This window comes from Acomys russatus, chromosome 26 (genome assembly GCF_903995435.1).
Source record: "Acomys russatus chromosome 26, mAcoRus1.1, whole genome shotgun sequence".
In the NCBI taxonomy this organism is placed as follows: domain Eukaryota; kingdom Metazoa; phylum Chordata; class Mammalia; order Rodentia; family Muridae; genus Acomys; species Acomys russatus.
In genome coordinates, this window is record NC_067162.1 from 17499032 (window position 1) to 17520328 (window position 21297).

The 21297-nt window shown below is 41.6% G+C and overlaps 1 protein-coding gene across 1 annotated transcript in view; it reads left to right on the top strand.

Moving 5' to 3' along the window:
- Fto (FTO alpha-ketoglutarate dependent dioxygenase) overlaps nt 1-21297 on the top strand; it is a 353593-nt gene that overhangs the window by 143109 nt on the left and 189187 nt on the right. The window contains exons 5-6 of the mRNA XM_051168530.1: nt 8639-8718; nt 15569-15712. Coding sequence (XP_051024487.1) covers nt 8639-8718; nt 15569-15712 — 224 coding nt within the window. The remainder of the gene's footprint in view (nt 1-8638; nt 8719-15568; nt 15713-21297) is intronic.

Here is a 21297-nt window from a genome sequence, read left to right on the forward strand (position 1 = left end):
TTATATTGTATATTTGTATGTGAAGTTTAGCATATTATGCTTTTCAAAAAAGTGACTCAGTTAAAGCTGGATTATTAAAATTTAGCGGATAGAAATAGTTGTGCCATTCATTTATTATTTCTTAATGTATCTGTAGTGATGTCAGCTCATTTCTGATATTACCAATTTGTATCTTCTAATTTTTCCTCAACTTACATAGAGTCCTATTGATTTTATTAGTGTTTTGGTTGAACCAGTTTTGGGTTTCATAAATTCTGTGGCTTTCTTTTATTATTTTCCAAGCATAAATTAATTTTCCTTTGTATATATTCGTTGTCAGTTATATTTTTACATAAGAGGATTTTCAAATAAGAATGTCCTGTGCTTTGAACATATTCACCAGTTTTCTATTTCTATTTCACTAATTTCTCTTAATTTTACTTGTTTTCTTGTGTTCAGGCTAGATCAGTTTACTCTCCTTTTTCTAGTTTTAGGAAACGAAAGCTCAGATTGTTGGTTTCAGAGCTTTCTCCTTTCTAAATATTTGTATTTGCTGCTAGGACGTTTTCTCAAAGAAGTCTGCAGGGTGTTCAGCATTTCCGGTGACTTGCTTTGGTGGAGATAGGGAGCACTGGCCCGAACACCCGCTGTGCTGAAGGCTTGGTCCCAGTGTGTGACAGTGAGAACATCCGCAGGTCTCAAGACAGGGATGGGGTGGGGTGCGGTATCATTGGAGGGGAAATCTTGCCCTGGTTCCCTTCTGTTTCTTTCTTTCTGTTTCATGGCTGTGAAGAAGTGAGCAGCTTTCTCTACTATGCTTGTTTGCCACCATAGTTGTGCCTTGCCTTAGGCCTAAGGACGGTGGTGCCAGCCAGCCATGGTCTCATAATGTATCTTCCTCCTCTTACTCGGCTCTTTGACGTATTTTGTCACAATGAAAGAAAAAGTATAGAATTTTGCTTTTATTTAACTCAAAATCTTTTGTAGTTTTTCGAGCTTCCCCCCTGTGACATGTATTGTGTGGAAATATATTTTCCAGCTATCTTTCTAGTGGTTTCATTGTTGCTGCTATCTGAAGGCAGACACGCCATGGCTCTCGTTGTTTTAAATGTATCCATGTGGATGAGATGGTTCAGAATGTGCGCTCCCTTGGAGTCTGTTTCCTGTGAGCTTAGTAGGAATGCACATTCTGCTGTTGGGTTGAACAGTCTTTTTAAATTTTTTGAACTTTATTATAATTTATTTAGATTCCATCCTGATTGCATCTTCCCGTTCCTCCCTCCCTCCCTCCTTCCCTCCCGCTCATACCCTCCCTAGACCTTGATTATGTTGCTGGGCTCAGTATTTCCTTTTTTTTTATTTTTATTTTTTGACAGAGAAATGTTTAAGTGTCCATCTATAGTCTGTATAGTTCTACCAGACTTTTCTTACATAGCATGAAATTCTACAGTCAGGTGGAAATATGTTACGGATTTTGGTATTTTCTGGGGGAACCAAACGGTCCTCCCTTTTTTTGTCCTGAAGTGTGCTCTTTGATATTAGTATAGCCATGTTAGCTTTCTTGTTTGATATTACACATTACCCAACATGTTCATTATGAATTATTTCTCCACATTCAATTTCTATTTGCTCATATAACCCCCCCTCAGCCACAGTGGTTTTCAATTCTACATTTGATGAAACCATTTGCAGAGCAAACAGATGCATCAAGGTGGCCATAAGGGCCCGTTACCCTGCAAACCCAGAGCCCTGGCTACCCCGTACCCTGCTTTCAACGGCTTCCTCTCGATTAACAAAGCATGGTGTACTTTCCCTCCGTTCCCTTACTCCAGTGTGTTTTTAACTTAGATTGTGCTCTTTATTTACAACATTTAGTTGGGCTTTTCCTTTTGAACTTTAATGACCTCAACTTTTTCATTGAAATTCAGAAACAGTGTTCAAGTTTCTTATCCTAGAGGCAAACCTACCACTTCGGGGAGAGAGCACCGTCCATACAAGGCAACATATCTTGTAGTCAGCTGGAGTAATACACTGATCAAAAACTCCAAAGGCCTTTCTTGCTCTTTTCCTTCTCAAGAATTTGATGACCAGGAGTTTGGAGCTATCGAGTTTGTCGGTTCTGCAGTGAGGCACCTAAAGTGTAGGAAGTTCACATTAGTTGTCCAGATCCTAGACTGGGGAAGGGGCTGGGCAGGAGCCAGTGTGCCTGACGGTTTTCTTGTACACCTTCTCTAGCTAGAGCAGAACCATACGTCATTTCTTCAAGTGTGCCCTTGTGCCGGTGACAGTCCCTCACCAGGTCTCAGTACCCTTCTCCGGAATCACCAGATTGACCAGTCTCAGCGTAATCTTCGGAAAGCCACAGGCATATTAGATGACCGATTGCTGGCCCAGTTGAAATAGTAACTGCCGTGTTTGTGCTACTTTCTGTTTGCTTTTGTTCTTTTTCCCTTCCTGTTCCGCCATTTGTGATTTTGAATTGCTTCGTATGATTCTTGTTTCCTTCTTACATAACACTGATTCTTCTTCTCTTTTTGCCCTGGAAGTTGTAAGCTTTGTTTACAGCTACTCCAGATCTGTCCTTAAAAAGCTGCCTACTGCTTAACAAGTGTTCAGGCACACTAACAAAGTATTCCTGATTGCTCTCATTTATTGCTGTCCACATAGCTATACATAACAAACTTCTCTGTAAGAACATGGGTAAGATACAGTAGCTTTTAATGTTTGCTTCTTCTTCCTGAAATGTCTTCTTCTCTTCTGGAGACTGAAGACCTGCATTGCTTTTCTTCTGAAAACTTAACATTCTTCAAGTGTGAGTCTGAACAATAATTTTGGTTTTCATTTGTCTGGAAAAAGTCTATCTTCCCTTTCCATTTGAAGGCTCTCCTCATGGTGGTAGAGCTCTAGGGTGTTGACCTTCCATTGTCAATGCTAATTATTTAACATCCCGCATTTCTTTCTTGCACAGTTTCTAAGGAGAGGTTGGGTTTCGGTTTTTATCTTTGTACTCAAATAGATGAATTGTTTCTCCTTCTGGCTTCATTCAAAAATTTTTGCCTTTGATTTTCTGAAATTTGAATGTAGCCCAGGAGTGGAGTACATGCTTTCATGCTCTGGGGTCAGTTTCAGCATCCTCAAAGCAAAACAAAAACAAGGGATAGGACATAGATAAGTATGGGATGGCGTTCTGCCATGGGCACTTCACTTCGCTGTTCTGAGCTTCCATGGGTTGGCATGTGATACTGACTCGTGGACACTTTTACTCATCGTTGCTTCTAATTTTCTTCTCTTTCTTTCAGTATTTTCCTTCTGGTATTCCAATTATACATATATTATACTTTTTATAGTTGTGGTGTAGTTCTTCCAGAGTCTACTTTTTCTAGTCTTTTTTTCCCTTTGGTTTGGGAAGTTTCTATTAACATATCCTCAGCTTTGAGATCTTTCCTCTGTCATGTCCTGTTTGTTAATGAGCCCATCAGAAACACTCAGCATTTCTGGTCGAGTTTTGATCTTGAGTGTTTCTCTTTGATGATAGGAATCTCCACCCTTTGCTCAAGTTCTCCATCTGCTTTTGTATGTCGTCTACTTTTCCCTTTAGATCTTTAGTGTATTAATCACAGTTTTTAAAAATTAATGGTCTGATAATTCTAGCATTCTTGTCATATCTGACTGGGTCTGATGTTTGCTCATTCTTTCATGCTCTGCTTTTTCACTTCTAGGATGCCTTTTCCTATTTCCCATGATGTGTTAGAGGGTACCCCAGGTGAACTGAAATGCATTAAATAAATAGGCTTTTTAGTGAGGTGGTGAGGTATGTGGGGGGAGGAGAATGGTTGGTCTTATGAGTCCATCTTGGTCTTTTAGGGAGTTTGGGTTTCTGAATTGTGAATTTCTCAAGTTATTCTCGGAATTTTCCCTCCTTCTTAATTGGGAAAGTATTCATCATAGAATCTGAACTGGTACATTTTATTTTTCAACAAGATGGGGCAGAAGTTGTTTGTTTAGATAGTCACACACAGAAGATCTGAGGTGCCAGGAGTGAGTACTTTGATCCTCTGAGGAGTTGTTGACCTGCTTTCTGTTCCTGCAGCTCTGTCTTCATTAGAATGTCAGAGAAGTAGTCATGCTGTCTTTGATAGTCACAAATATTTTGCCTTTTTATTCTCAGGGTTTTATGATTTGGCCTTGGACATTTAGGTCTATGACTAATTTTGATTGACTAGGCTAATTAATTCTGCTCTTAAAAGATGACTCATCGTGTAAATCAAAAACCCTGTGTCATCTCACATCCAATTGATATCACTGCAATAAGAAAGAAAAACAGAAACTAGCAAGTGTTGGTAAGCCCGTGGAGAAACTAGAAAGCTTTCATGCTGATGATAGAAGTATAAGCTTGTGTGGCCATATCGAAGACTGTGTGGCATTTTCTCAAATGTTAAAACAGAATCACTGTACAAGCCAGGAATCCCATTTCTGAATATATGCCAAATGCATTGAAATCCAGTGTCCAAAGAAATAGCTGTACACCGATGGTCATCCCATTGTTGTTTACAATAGCCAAGAAATAGATGTGAACCAAGGGATGTTAACTAATGAGTGGTGAAACAGTCTGTACTGTGCATGCACATGTATGTATGTATGTATGTATGTATGTATGTATGTATGTATGTATTATATGTCTGCCATGAGCCAGTGGAAGCAGATTATACTTTTGGGTCTTGGTTTTGTTGATTTTCTTATGATTTCTTCTTATCTGACTAATACATGTGAGCTAAAACCTCTCCCTACTGATTCTGGTTATACTTATTCATTCAAGGTATATTTTTAGATTTTTTTTTTTCTTGGTGGATCGCATGATGTTTCTTGTAAATGGAGCTGCATTAAACAGCTCTTCAGTAAAGCAGTGACGTATGTGGAAAGGAAATGATTTGTGCCTTACAATTCAGTCTTGGTCTTTAGGGGATTTTGTGCTCCCAAACTATGAGCCTCACAAATGACTCTCTGTGTTTTTCCCCATTCTTAATTTGGACAGTATGTAGCGTAGGAACTCAACTTATGTATTTCCTTCCTTAACTACAAAGGAGCTAAAGCCAGTGTTTTCTTGTTCTTGTTTCACTTTCACTTGGACTAATGTTCCATTGAAGTCTGAGTTTTAGTGTGACAGTTTTCTTTGTTTTTATATATATAGTCCCCAGTTAACTCCTGAGTGTCCTGACCACTGATGAAGAGCTGCCTATACCCTTTCTTGTCTCTGTCCTCTAGTCACTATGTTCCTTTTCCTGCCATCAGAAGTCTGATTACAATGAGCATTGTTTTTATTTTACTTTGCGTCTGGTTTTTGCATTCCTTGACTCTGAGCCTTTCATTTTCATCAGGTTTAAAAATGTTTTGGCCTCATATTAGAGTATGTATGTATAGAAACATAAGGAAGGGTAGGTAAACAAGGTCTTCAAAAACCCCAGAGATATGCAAAATATGTCATTTAAAAATGTTTTTTATTACTTTAAAGATTCATTAACAATGAGACAAGTTAACTCCTGGCAATACCCAGCCTACCTCAAAGAGGATGATGAGCATCAAAGAACCTCCTTATGGAGTTGGCTTCAAATGTGGCAAACTAGCCACTGGCAAAAGGCCCTCATTTCTACCACAGACAAAATTCTGCCTAAAAAACCGGTAAGCTTGGATGCAGGCGGAGTCAATGGCCAAACTCTGCCAAGACAGGGTAAGCAAGTCCTCAATAGTTCCTGCCTCACAAATATATCTGTCACATATATTGGGCCAGAAGGCTGAAGAAGATGCTCCAACATTATAGAGAGTTTTGGGTGACTGTTCAGGTAACAAACTGTCTCTGTCATCTTCACATTTGGAAAGCTACTAACCTGCACTCCCGCATACTCAGGTAATCAAATTTATTCCTTCTCAAGTCTCTGATGGAGTTGAAGACCAGGTAGCTTAGTTTTACAATGAAGCTTAATTGTTTAGGGGTTAAGATGTTTTTAGGTCTAGATAGGTGTTTTAAGTTGATAATGACAATATGTGATGGAGATTGATTTACATTCAGAAATTTTTTTGAAGCACCAAGATAGGAAAGATGTCTTCTTCAAGGCCAAAACACTAAGAATGTAACATTTATATAATTCCTGATTGTGTCATGGTTCTATTGTATATATGTGTAACAATATAAATCTATATGTAAAAAATAATATAATAAACATAAATAAATAAATAAAATAATAAAAAAAGAAAATGCTTTGGCCACCTTGGCCTTTTCATTTAAAAGTTGTTTGTTGAAGTTATTTGACTCAAGTTACATTTGTGTTGAGCTGTTTAACATTAGCCTATAGATCACTGATGTGCTCTCCTCCTTTTGAGGTCTTTTGAAATGCTCCCTTTATTTGGAAAGTTTCTTTTTCCATGTGGTTTTTTCCCACTCATTTTTTTCTTCTATAGTGTCTAAATTCCTTTCACTCTCAAATAATGGCCTTTTAAATTTCAGATGCTAACTGTCTAACTTTCAGAAGATTCTGAATATGTGCATAACATTAAAATTTACTTATGTAAAGGGAAGATCTGTATATATCTTATGTAGATGTAGATTTCTCTCCTGTTATTTTTTTCAATGAATACTAGAATATGTGCTATTTGATGTATGCCTATTTTATTACATTCTTAGGCTTAATTTTTTTAACTAATATATTTTATTATAACTTATTAACTGAGTGTAAGTTACTTATAACTCGACTTACCAAACCAATAGGAAAAGAGAATTAAGGAACACAATAACAAAACTGTAAGGATATGAGTTCTGAGGAACGATTCTCTTGGCATTGCCAGCAGGATTTTTTCTGCTGGAACCTGGAGTAACCTGAACCAGGAACCTCAGTAGGAGCCAGAACCCTGAAGCCCTCCCTCGAGTGGTTCTCTCTTGGAGCATCTCGATGTGGAGCAATGAACAGCCAAAACGATCCCAAGTCTCCAAAGGCCCCGCCTCCAGCTCTGGGCTCATTTATATATCTCCTCCCAGAGTCTGTTCACAGATCTTTTCAGCTGACAGCAATCAAGCTCTCTCACGAAGTGGTTGGTCTTCTAGTGGATTAACCTCACCTGTTTTCTCACAAGACTGTTCTGATCCCACACTTGGGATCTTAAAAAACAGGTTTGTCTCTCCTTCAGTTCTTTAACTACTGTTAGATTATGCCTTAATAGAGAATTAATTAACGTAAATAAATGGATTCTTAGGAGACTTAGTGCTGGGTATATTTTAACAACCCTTGCTCTGTCACTAGTTTGGCCCTGTTACTAATGTGACAGACACTTTTCCTTGTCCTTGGAGCTTCCCTCTTCTGAGACTACCCATGCCTGGGCTTCCATGAGCTCTGGGGCTTCTCAGGCTGGCATTTTCTGATGCCTCCTTTTCATCCCTTGGGAATGTTTACTCACACATACATAGGTGGGTGCTTAGCTGGTGAGTGCTTCAGGTTCTGCCCCCAACACTCCCCTCCCCCAATCAATACATTTTAGGAACTTTGTTGGCTTGGCTTTCCACCCGCTAATCTCTGTCTTCCTACTTCACTTAACCACTATGTGTTTGAGCCCCTTTCCAGACACTGAGTTAGGACAATTGTAAACCTACTGGCACTGTTTCTCCTCTCCTTGAGATCTGTTTCCCAGTGTCAAAAATCTTTGATTCCTGTTTTTGCTTTGTTACTTTTTACTGTTAAAAGCATTGCCTTTTTAGAAGCAGAAGCAGTGTGTAAGCCTTGATACTGTCGTTTCATGCTCTCAGGGAACTGAAGCGTTCCCTTTGTCCTCTTGTGTTTCCGTTACGTTCAGAGGCTGTCTGTGTGTTTTCTGGCACCCGTGGGGCTTGGTGGAGGTAACCTTGCAGTTGAAGTCATTGTTTGTCTTGGTATCTGGTGGAGGCCTGTGTTGCCTAAAGTAGAGATGGCATGCTTTTGAGGCACCCACTGCTCAGTTCTTGTCTATGTAATAAGTGAGGTAATGCGCTGAGTGATTGTGATAAAGACTATCTGGCTGTAACATTAATTTTTAAAATACATAGAAACTTGGCTTCTGATTTGTCTGTCGGAGGTTGTGGTTTTGTTTTATGCATATTCTTCAGCTAATAGAGCACCGTCACCTATTCCTTTCTGAAGTCATGACCCATAGGCTTGAATTCTGGTCCAGCAGCCCAACATGCCTGATTGGTTAATTGTCAGTTCAAAATTAATACTTCAGTTAGATAGAAAGAGGTGGACTTGGAACAAAAGATGGATAGTCGTGGAGTATTATTGATAGCATCCTGGTGCAGTGATTTACATATACATATATACACATATATGCAATATATATTATATATAATATATAGTATATATACTGTATATATGTACACACACACACACACACACACACACACACACACACACACACACACAAACATCCTGGTTTAAATGATTCATTTGATACATACACATGAATATTTTTGTGGCCATCCTATTCACAAAGACAAGTTTATGTAATGCAAGGCAAGTGTTAACTCCTTAGTGACTCTTGTTCCTTGTATGATCCAGTTAGTATTTGCTTTGTATTTTAGTTAAACAGTGCATACTGTGTACTGCCTAGTAAACATTAATGAAATAATTTATTTTTCCTGCAGATGATCTCAATGCCACCCACCAGCACTGTGTTTTGGCTGGTTCACAGCCTCGGTTTAGTTCCACCCATCGCGTGGCAGAGGTAAGCAAACATAAAAAATGTGATGATTCACACCTAACTGCATGTGGCAGAGGTAGTTGAAGGAACAGTTTATTGTAGGGCTTTGAAGAGTCCTTGATCAGAAAATCACTTTCATGTAATTCGGCTTTACTCTTATGTACTTAGTGTTTTAGCTCTGGGTTGTGGCTACTGTAGTTTTAAAGTTTATTCACAGTATATGATACACTTATTTTGTCTTTTAGAGCTGAATCTTGTTTTAAAAAGTGTTACATTTCTTTATTATTTTGTGTGTTTGTGTGTACACTCCCCTGCTATGTGTGTGAGCATGTGTGTCTGTGTCTGTATCTGTGCCTCAGCATGTGTGTGGAGGTCAGAGGTCAGAGGTCAGAGGACACCTAGTAGGAGTCAGTTCCTTCCTCCACCATGTAGGTCCTGGAGATGAGACTTGGGTCTTCATGTTTGGCAACAAGTGTCTTGCCTACTAAGCCATCTTACCAGCCAAAGGTGTTTGTTTTCCAAAAAGAAGGTAAATGGCATTGGCATGTGCTGCTGACTTAAGACTTCCCTGGAGGACCATGTCTGCCACTCTGTATATGTTATTTGAGTTCAAATGGCTGAAACCAACGTTTCCCTTAATTTTTGGTTGGAGACTGGGCATATGAATGTAAATTCATGAGAAGCTTACAGCGATGTCAGAGAGCTTCTGAGCTCCCCAGTCATGTTCACAGCCCAGTTTGCCGGCGGTGGCTGCCTGTCAGAGGCTCATCCTGGATCAGAGTAGAGATTATATACAAGGAACATGTCTAGCAGTTACTCTTGGAGAACAGGCGAGGAAGGATCATAGACTGGCTCCCTGTCCAAGTTCTAATTAGTGAGTGAATTAACTAATTGCAGGTTGCTAGAGATCAAGTCCAAGGCTTTTCACAGTAGGCAGCCACTGAGCAACAACTGCAGGCCCCCAGCTTGCCAACTGCACTTTGCCTTATAGCTTGACTCTTCAGAGGATAACAGGAAGCAAGTGTGGGGCTGTGGGACAGAAGGAATCAACCTTGTAGAGTAGCCCAAGTGCCACGTCCTGCCAGCCCTGAGGCTGCACATGGTTGCTGAGTCAGGCAACAACATGTCTTTTTCCTGGATTGTGTGTCGTGGCACTATGTGTCAGAAAGGGCGTGCATATTTTCACCGTGCCCATTAGTCATTCTGCTTTCCTTTTCTGCAGTCTTTTCTTTGTTGTTTACTCATTCTTTCGAATGTTCCAGTGTCTGTCCTTGTGCCTTGGACTGCAAGCATGGGAGCAAGAGATGCCCAGATAACCATTCTGCCTAACCCTTCTAGTAAACTCTCTCTTTGTTTGGGGAGAAAAATGTTAAACACATAAACATACAAATCCTTATTCTAGGTTATTGTAGTTGTCTCTTTGAGAGGTCAGTGCCATTGGCAAGTGTCAGTAGTTCTAAGTAAGTTCTGTTTGGAGGGAGGGAGGGAAAGGGAGGAGGGAGAATGCAATATTTATAGAGCATCTGATGTGGGACAGATGACTCCATTTCCTTTTGTGGCCCTCTGTCTAGATATAATCCTCCCAAGAGTGCCGTTCTTGCCAATCACTTGAGTATGTGCTGTGTAGGCATTTCTCTCCTACATCTTCCACAGTCTAACCTGTAAAAGTATACAGACAGGCTTATTAGTGCCGTATTCGCAGGACCTATGGCCACTGAAGAATAATATGGTTGGAGTAAATATTTGATGGAAATACCAATATTCTAGAATTCATATGATTCTCAGGATTAAATGAGCTATTGCATCTAAGTCTTTTAGGACAGCGAACAGAAACATAGTAGAAGAGGCGAGGAGAGCAAGCAAGGCCCTGTGGGAGCTCATTCCACCTCTGGAATCACGAGTGGACACGAAGCAATAAGGAGTGAAACATCGCGATTGTGAGAATTTCCACTCAAGAGCACTTGAGGTGTTCTTTTAGCCAGTTGTAAGCAGAAGTGCTGATGTCAGGTGCTGATAAGTTAGGTGTGGCATAACCCTGATACCCTAGACCCGAGGGTGGAGCTCGCACATTCCCATCCAGCCTGGGCTACAGAAGACATTTCGGATGAGAAACGAGAGCAGTGCAGAATACGGAGTAGCAAAGAACAAGCCCAAGGCATCACGGTGAGATGAAGTTGGAAAGTTAGAACGTATCCCACCCTCCGTCTTTGATTCCTTTTCTTATGCTGACCAAATATTCTTAAGTTTAGCTTCCTCAGATTAATCATAGCTATTCTTGTATCTTTTGTATTTTAACCCACCCCCCCTTTTTTTTTTAAAGCATTAATTCACTTTATAAAGAGAGGGACTATGAATAGTGGTTCTCTTGGAAGAAAACATTTCCAAGTCAGGCTGGGAATGTAGCTGAGTGGGTAGAGCGTTTCCCTAATGTGCCCGAGACCCTGCTTTGGATCGCCAGCATACCATGAATGGAACAGGCGGTGCATGCCTGTGGCACCAGCACTTGGGAAGCAGGAGCAGGGGATCAGAAGTTCTAGGTCATTCTTGGCTGTAGAGCATGTTTGGAGCCTGCCTGGAATATGTGAGACCATCTTAAAAGAAAGAAAGAAAGAAAGAAAGAAGGAAGAAAGAAAAAGAAAAATTATTGCCAATCTATGATTCCTATATTCTTTAATGTAGTATAGCTCAAACTAAATGTTATTTTAATAATTGGATACCTATAATGTTAATTACTTAAATGCCTTGTTTCTATATTATATTTATCAGTCAGTAAATGACTGGAGCAGTGGGCTGCTCTTATAAAGTGTTATTGGAACACAACTACACTCAATTTGTTTAGATACTACTTACTCCTGTTTTGGAGCATCTGCGATAGTGCTTGTGATGTAAAGTCCAAAATATTTATTGTCCTGTTTTTTTTTTTTAAATAAATACTGCTAGTTGTATTATACATGTTTCAAAGTAAACAGGACTTTGTATAGGTAAGTAGCCTAAAATTAAAAATAACTTAAAAAAATCATTATGTTAGTGCAACTTTCCCTCAAGAAAAAAAAAAATAAGACTACTGAAATAAAAACTGGTAGCCTTCCGTACACATAACAGTTCGATGAAGCTGTATATTTGTATACAATTGTGGAGATGTACATGGGGCTAGGTACACAGTGCCACAAAACATCCATGTCTCTGGTCTCCTACCAGCACACTTAGGAATCAAGCCTGGGAACTAATTCAGTTAAAGAGAATTGCTGAAGAGGCTTGTCCAGCAAAGGCAGAGGTGAGGAGCTGGGCAGAGCACTGATGCCTCTGTAGGCTGTGATGCGTTAATGAAATGGACTACATCACAGGGGTGAGAATGAGTGGTCACTTGGAAGCCTCAAGTGTAAGCCATGAAAACCAGCTCATGCTCCAGTCAGCGCAGAGGCAGGGACTCAAAACTCGACATAGGCTCAGGTGACAGAATGCTTCATTTCATCCTGTGTTCCTGTTTTCAACGGCCAACGAAGGCAAAGGCTTCCTTCTTTTCCTAACACTGAAGTGCTCTCCCATTTCTCTCAGTAGAAGAGGGAAACGAAATGACTGCTTTGCAGGCCTCACATTTCCCAGAGCCACCTCACCTTCTGACACACTTGTGTGGTGTGACTGACCTGTGCTTTTTTCCCCAAAATGATTGCTGTTCTGCTGCTCACCTTAGGCGGGAAGCAGTTCATCTTGTGCAGGTGGCACTCTGCTATTCCTTGGGGTTGATGGGAGAGAGTGCTGTGTGTGGAGAAACTGGTTGTGTATGAACAGAACTGTTCCTATTGGCTCTTTCTCTTTATTTGATTTTGGTTTTATTTCCAGAATGGTTTTGAAATTCAACAGTGATCTGTTTTTCTTTTAGAAACTTAAACTTTATATAGAATTATTGTTAAAATAGTTAATTACTCAGCCAGCTCAAAGTTTAAAAAGCAGGTTAGGTTATATATGCATTCTTTTGCCCTCAGACTAACTAGTTCTGCCTTCCCAGAGGCCACCTAATGTTATCAAGCTGTGTTGTCATTTCAGTGATATTAAGTATCAGTTAGAAATGCAGGGGCAAATGTGTTAGCCTGCCCTCTTCTCTATTCTGTATGTTTTGTTTTATTTCAGAACCTTACTGATAATTAACTACTAACAAGTGATTCTTATCTTGGTGTGGGCATTGGATTTTTAGATATGACAGCTAAAGCATAAATAACCCAAGGGGGGAAAAAAAGCAGAAAACATGGACTTAATCACAAAATTAAAAATTCTTGGTACTTCAGAGTAAACTGTCAACACAGTAAGGGTACAATGAAAGGAAATATTATCAACTTATGCATCTAATAAGTATGTAATTAGAATATGAAAAGAATGTTTAAAGGTCAGTAACGCAAAAGAGAAAGGATTCCGTTTAAAACGGCAACTGAGCTAAATAGGCAGGTGCCAGCAAAAGTTTAAAAATAGCCAAGAACACACGAAAAGTGAACACCATAGCTGGATGTGTAGCTCCATGGTAAAATACCTGCCTTTCATGTACAAAACTTTGGGTTCCCTCCCCAGCACCGAAAGCAAAATAAACAAACAAAAAATGTTTATCATCATTAGTCATTAGAGAATTGCCAATAAAAAAAACCAGGGTCAAATGATGGTAATAAATGTTGGCAAGGCTGTGCAGAAATAGGAGCTCTTCTTTACTGCTGCAGGGGATGGGACTTTGGTGTAGCTAAATGTTGGGACTCTATGGCACAGAAATCATATGCCCGGGTATATAGCCAAGAGAAATGAAAACTTGTACATGAATGCTCATCATAGCCCAAACAGGACATAGTCCACATGCTCCTCACATGTCCATGTAATTGAATACTGTTTGACAGCAAACAAGGCTGAAATACTGATGCATGCTGCCACAGGGATGAACTGTAGAGACACACTAGGGTAAGAAGCCAGACACAAAGGACCACACACAGATAATGATTTTAATGACCTGAAAGGTCCAGGACAGGCAGGTGCATGTGTGCATGTGAATGCGTGCGTGTGTGTGTGTGTGTGTGTTTGTGTGTGTGTGTGTGTGTGTGTGTGTGTGTATGTGTGTGTATGAGAGAGAGAGAGAGAGAGAGAGAGAGAGAGAGACTGACTGAGACTTCAGCATCATCCTCTTACAGCATGAGGTATGTTAGGGCTGGTGGACATGGCAAGGGTTTCATTTGCAGAAACAGAATCATCCCAGAGTTAATTGTAGTCATGGTGGCGCAACTCTAAATATACTCAAAACAAAGAATTGTTGCTTTGACTAGTTGAACTTCATGATAGGAATTATGTTTCAATAAAGTGGCCAAACAAGGAATCAAACTTCAAAAACCTCAGGTCCCACTCATAAGCTCTTTGTACCAATTATATATAAAGTCAGAAAGACAAAGTCCTGCGTGTCTGTTTTTTTAATGACCATAAATAAAGTTAGGGTTAGGCTTACTTCACTGAGCTGGGTCCACACTGATGGAGAGTGTAGGCTGCTCCAATTCTTAGATGTGGACATAGGCATGCATGTGACTGCCTTATAGGCAGGCCACTCCACACTTAGGATGCAAAAATAAACGTGAAATGCTTACTTGGTGATTGCCACTTAGAAGTAGGTCCAGGGGAGCGTTGTGAGGAGAGGCTCACTCTTCTTGCTCGGTGCTGCTTGCCCTCCTGTTCTCTGCACTCTGGGATCACTATATTAAGCTACACATTAGTCAAGCTACTGTTGTAGACACAGAAACTTTAGTGTTTGCCAGGCTCATCCATATCATGTTGTGTAAAGCGGCAATGTTTTTTTGCCACAAGGTTTGCTTGGAAGTTTTTTTTTTTTCTATGCCCTTGCTTTTAATTATAAATATTAAAAGAAAAATATGTTGAGACTACATTTTTCTCAGACATCCAGAGGATATCTATTTATCTTCTTACTTACCTACCTACGTACCTTCTCTCTCCCTCTCTCTCTCTCCCTCTCTCTCTCTCTCTCTCTCTCTCTCTCTCTGTCTCTCCCTCCCTCCCTCCCTCCCTCCCTCTTATCATCCTAGGAAATAATTTCATTATCAAAATAAGTGAATTCATACTCCATCTGTATCCTTGGCTTTTCCAACATAGGTTGCTTCAAATGAGTGTGTGCATTTGATCTCTGTCACCTTTCCACAGGCCTAGAGAGGGGTGGACTAGCTGTATCTGTCCCCACTGATATAGAGGTCCCAGCTCTGCCTGAGTCTGCTTTGCAGCCTACACCCCACATTCTTCATTATTGAAAAACCTATTCCAGGAACTGCCTCTCCCATCTGTATGTCGAAAAGGGAAATCCTGTGCCTTGAATTAGAATGTCATCCCCCACCCCATTATTGCTGTTCTAGTTTGTGTGCCTTGTACCAAGTTCTTCCATCTTGCTACCATCCTCCCCCCCACCCCAAATTGATACATTTATGATACAAGACAAAAATCACTGTCTTTGACATCCTTGCCAACTGGTTATTCAGTGAATAATTGTTTATTACATTTCTTCTACATTTAAGACTCAGTTTGAGATACTGCAGTATATGTAGAATACACATGCAAACATGCATGTGTATACACACACCTCATGCATATAACACACCTCAGGGCCCTTGCTTCCCTTTAGAAAGAGGAAGTCCATATACTGAAGGCAGCCAGCAGCCTGTGTTTCTGAGTAAGGCCTGGCTGGCCACACAGGATCAAGCGAGCAGGCCACCTCTGTAGTTCTCATTTGGGGAGCATGAGCTGTGAGCATGGCAGATAAGTGGGTAGAGCAGAGGCAACTGCGAGCGGCAAGAGTGCGTGGTGAGCTTGGAGGCCGCTCATGGTCTTACCCGTGCTTCTGTCTTGACAGTGCTCAACGGGCACCTTGGATTACATCTTACAACGCTGCCAGCTGGCGCTGCAGAACATCCTCAACGACACAGACAATGGCGATGTCTCATTGAAGTCCTTTGAGCCTGCAGTTCTGAAACAAGGAGAAGAAATCCACAATGAGGTGAGGATGGCCAAGAAGCTGATGGGTCCGAGACTCACCCTGCCTGCAATTTCTTTCAGATCTATACAGGAGATTGGAGTCAGAGGAGAGGGCAGGTTACACTAACAATCAGTAGCTGGAGTCCTGTCATGCTTGTGCTAACAAAATATGGCAGCCTACACAGCTGTTAAATGGTGGGAATTCATCCTCTTAGTCTGGTGGACTGGGGAGCCCAAGAGACAGGCACTGGCACTATGAGTGTCCATGAGTCATGTTTCAGGATTCATAGATGGCACTTTCTCATTGTGTCTTTGCATGGTAGAAGGGCCAACCAAGTCCCTCCTTTATATGTGCACCGAGTTCATTTATAAGAGCTCTTGGAGATCCGTTACGTCCCAGAGCAAGCTGTCACCTGACGGTTAGGATTTCAAAATAAGAATCTGTATCTGAAGGGCACAATCATTCAGACCATTGTTCTCTTTGACGTGGTTTCTACAGGAAATAGGCAATGGGCAGGAAGACAGCACTGTTTGGGGCTACATTTTACCATTAGATCCTTGAAACAAGGGAACTGACTTTTCTAGTGGATGGGGATCAACTCCCAAATCTGTGGGTAGCTCTGCCCTAACTTCTACAGAAAAACACTGGCTTTATGCTAATGGTTCTTCTCAATCCAAACACCCTTACAGAGTGACCCCAGTACTGGGCCATCACTGGCTTCATTGAAGACAGGCAGAAACACACAGGACTTGGGAGAATGGCCTCCCACCTAGCAGTGAGTGGCAGTTTCTTGCCTTAAATTTATGAGACTAGCTGCTTTTCTGTAGTCTGTGCGGGCAGTGCATCTGCATGGTGAGGTCAGTGCATATCCTAAGCTTACTCTCAATTTCTCCTTTATATATTGTTAACTGTTTAGTGTTTTTAAACTTTTTTTTTGCATAAGTAAATGACTTTAAAAAAAAAAAAAGAAACTCTGTATTGCTACTTCAGTGATATCCTCTACAGTTAGCCAAAAATAAATGTAAAGTAGATGTCTTAGTCTCAGTTCTATTGCTGTGAAGAGACACCATGACCACAGCAGCTCTTAGAAAGGAAAACACTTAACTGGCGCTGGTGTACAGTTTCAGCTGTTTAGTCTATCATCGTCATGGAGGGAAGCATGGGGGAGTGCAGGCAGACACGGTGCTGAAGGAGTTCTACATCTTGATCCGCAGGTAGCAGAAGGGAACTGTGTGTCACTTTGGGCATAGCTTGAGCATATATGACCTCAAAGCCCGCCTCCACAGCGACAGACTTCCTCTATCAAGGCCACACCTCCTAATAGTGCCACTCCCTGTAGCTAAGCATTCAAACACATGAATCCATGGGGGTCATTCCTATTCAAACCACCAAGTACATAACCATATTCAGTGAAGACAGAGCAGTCCACGGGCTCATCTGGTGCACCCTTATAGAGAGAAGATGCTAAGGCCGCACCCCTTCCTTCATGCTATGGAGATTTGTGGTAATAATCGTGCAACTTCATAAACTGAAAAGAAATGTTGACTTTTATACTTCAAAGTATGGATTTTATTGTGGGTGAATTACAGCTCAAATAAAGACATAAGGAAAAAGGTAACGTTAACAGGTGGTAGAGGATGGTTAAAATGTGTCAGCAATCTCAGACTTTCTCCATGACATAATGAGAACTGGTGGAAACCCTGGACCATCACAGTGCTGCCCCTCATGCTGAGCTTGCCCTGGGCCCTCTTCTGGTCTTGTTAGGGTACGCTGGTGCAGTGTAGAGAGCTGAGAAACAAGAAATACAAAACACTGGTAAGATGACAAGAGCCAGAGATTGTGCTCCTCCTGGAAAGAAGTGGAAAGGGTGAGCCGTGTTGGTGTAAGGGAGGCATTTAAATCAGAGGGAGCAACACTGCATAGGCCACGAGGCAGAGAAAGCTTAGTGTGTGTGGGACAGTTCAGCAGCCATGTGAGGGAGGGTCTGAGACTCCTAGCTGTAGCAGCTGAGGTCACGGGAACAGTGTTGGGAGACTGGGGAGTAGCAGGTGTGTAGATCTGCAAGGCCCTCATAAATGCAGTAGCCTTCGGTTTTTACTATGAGAGAAGCGGAGTCAGTCCTTGGATGATTCTGCGCAGGTGAGAGATTGTTATCGTGTGAACTGTTCCATACTGTAAGAAACAGTATCAGAATCCCCAGAACCAAAGGCAAAAGACTCTGCCTTTGGGAGAATGATGGCCACCTCATGTTAAAGCTACAGCCAGGGTGGTTTCCTGCCTTCACTATGTCTAGTAAGGACCCCCATTGGAGATGTTGTTTCTAGCCAGAACTCCCTCAGAGCTGTGCACTTATGGGCTGGATGGTCTCACTGGCAACAGTCTCCATCTTAGTGCAGAATTTCTAATCCAGGTATTTAGTCTGAAAGAATTCGTGACTTTCAGAGTCAGCAAACTGGGTGCTGCCTTTATCACTGTCTTGGTTGGTCATATGGCTGTGCTGTTTTGTTATTCACAGTGGAGAGGGAAACTATAAAAATCACTCAGCAGAACACTGTCAGCAGAACACTGTCATCAGAATGGGGGCAGCCATTTAGGGTTAGCCTGGGGTGATCAGATAAAGTCTTATATTCAAATAGCCTTTGTGCCAGTCATGGTCACCGCCTCCTCAACTCCCATTCTCCAAAATCATCTTAAACTTCAAGGTTAAGTTGCTGTGTCAGCTCATGATTAGAAGTTGTTCTGTGGCCATGCAAGCTGGCCTGGGATGGGGGAGTGCCTCAGTCTCCCTGCACTGTATCCTTAGTCGGTATCTAGTTTTTTTGTTTGTTTTCCTCTTCCTTCAAGGCCATGTGCCTTTCGTGGGCTAATTATAATGAAGCACTTGGAATCCTTTGAAGCCATCTGCATTGAGAAAAGGCTTGGTTTCTAGCAAGGCAACATAAGAAGGGGATGGCTTTTTGATACACTCCCCCCACTTTAAGATGCAGAGAAATGATTTAAATTCATTTATAAGCAGAATCCCCCTCTAGGTTATTAAATTGCCCGTTTCTTTTTTTCAAACCAGTGTGTTATCAACTTAAAATCTTCTAGTCAGTTTCTCCTGGGAGCGACACAGTGGGTGGCACTGTTGGAGTCTTGATTCCTCCGCTCCTGCCTCCTCTTCATGGCTGCTTTCACATGGCGTCCTGTGTCTGCGAAGCTGCAGCCGAGCACTCGCCTGCTCCAGTGCTTTTAGTGCTTAAGAAACAATGCAGAGAGCGCAGGGAGACATATGTCCCTTAGGACATGTGCACAGGCTCATGAGCAAACCATGTGGCCAGCTTGGGGACAAACATGGCAGAGAAAAGACAGGCACTGCTGGCTTTCTTTACAGGAGTGGTAGCAGTGTGGCGATAGCGGTTTTGAAATATGATTCTGGAATGCTTCTTCTTCGCATCACTTTTCCCCCAGACAGACTCTCCCTATGTAGCTCAGGCTAGACTCAGACTCAGTCTTCTGCTTCAGCCCCCTGAGTGCTGGGACTCCAGGCACGCCCCGCCACCAGCGGCTGATCTTTAATCTTTGTTCCACATCCTGAGTGTTCACTTCAGGCAGGCCAATGGTTCCTGTTTCTTTTCTTTTCTCAGATTCTCTTGGTATTTCTGAGAGAAAACTAAACTTCCTTCATCTCTTTTTGGCTCTTCTGTGGAGAAGGCATGTGCAAGGACAGAGGTTACAGACGTGGTCTTCTGTGTTGTAGCTATGGACCTGAAGTCACTGTGCAGTTGCTTTCATGGTTCTCGGACAATGCAGAAGGTCTTTCATGATTGGCTGAACCTCAGGCTGCAGTCCACCTCTTCCGCCCATGGGCCTTCATTTGACTCTGTATGGGGCTTGCTCAGACGGTTGGAGAATAGGTTTCCTTGTGCGCATGTCAGAAATCAGGCAGTGTGGTTCATAAGTGAGCAGAGAACTGAGAAGACCCGCAGGGGGCTATGCCGTTGTCTTCTCTCTGTTGTTCTTGTCTCCGGGGACCCGTGGAACCTTTCTGTCTCCTGTCTGCACTTTGCTTTCCTGATGGCTTGTCTTTTCTGCTCTGCTAGCTCTGAGCTTCCTCTGTGGGTTTTGTTCTCTAGAGAAAGGATGGAGACCTTGCTTCTGATGTGCTTGGAACTTTCTAGGCCACTCAATATGCCACACTTTGGTTTGTTTTTGTTCTACATCTTCAATAATAAGACCTGATTTCGTGACTTTTGTAGCACAGCTCATTTCACACTGACTTCAGAACTCTAATTCTTAAATTAATTTGTGTTTTAAAACTGTGTTTTGTTAGTAGGAGTAGGGTTAGTTGGTTTTTTTTAAAAAATCTTTTTGTGCTTTATGTTTATTTTATTAGTTTACAACTATTTCATTAATAAAATTTAAACAAAATTTTATTTTGTTGTTTTTCTCCCCCAACTCCCTAGCTGCATCCCTCCTCCTTCCTTTGTTTCTCCAGTTTGACTCAGCCGTGAGGTCCAGGCTGGCCCTGTTGGCCACCTCCCTCAGCCTAAGAAGTGTGCCCTGCAGCAGGCCTGGCTTAGAACCATCCTTCTGTCACCCCCTTCTCTGCTGCAGCCTCCTCCTCCTCATTGATTGTTTTTAGTTAGCATGCAAAACAAAAGCTTTCATTGTGACATTTTCATATGTGGATTTCAGTTCTTGTTGCTGTTTAACTATTAATTGGCCTCCACTGTCCTCCCCTCCTGCCCTGTTCTGCTCCCCTTTGTCTCCCCAGATAGTCCTTGTTGTCACATTACATATCTCGTTGCATTCTCTTGTTTCATGCTTCCATGTAGGTCTCTTCCTTTGTCTCATAGTCTCTTCCATTTCTAGTCATGTATGTATGCATGCATGCATGGATATATTTGTATATTTGTCTGGGTTACTTTGTTTAACATAATGATCTCTAGTTCCACTATTTTCCTGAAAATGCCATGATTGCAGTCTTGTCTAGGGCTGAGTAAACTCCCACTGTGCGTACATACCACACTTTCTTTATCTATTCATCTGTAATGGGCATCTGGACTTGTTCCAGATCTTTGCTGACGTGAATAGTGTGCTGACTTAGAGTCCTTCATGTGTACCCTGGTATAACGGAGTGGTATGCCTGAATCCTATGGCAGTGCCAGGCCTGGTTTTGGCGTCTTGTTTTGTTTTGCTTTGGTTTGGTTTGGTTTTTGGTTTTTGGTTTTGAGGCACTCCATATCGATTCCATCATGACTGCATCCATATATACTCCCACCAACAAAAGTTTTCTGGTTTTCCCACAGCCTCACCAGCATGTGTTGTCATTTATTTTCTTGATAACTGGGCTGCAATGGAATTTCCAGGTGGCTTTAATTTGCACTTTGCTAATGGCCAAGGATATTGAATACGTTTAAGTATTTGTCGATCACTTGCACTTCTTCCTTGAGAACGGTCTATTCAATTCATTCCATTTATTAACTGCCTGATTTGATTTTGTTTTGTTGTTGTTGTTGTTGTTATTGTTTGTTTTTTGTTTTTTGTTTTTTGAGACAGGGTTTCTCTGTGTAGGCTTGGCCAGCCTGGACTCACTTTGTAGTCCAGGCTGGCCTCGAACTCAC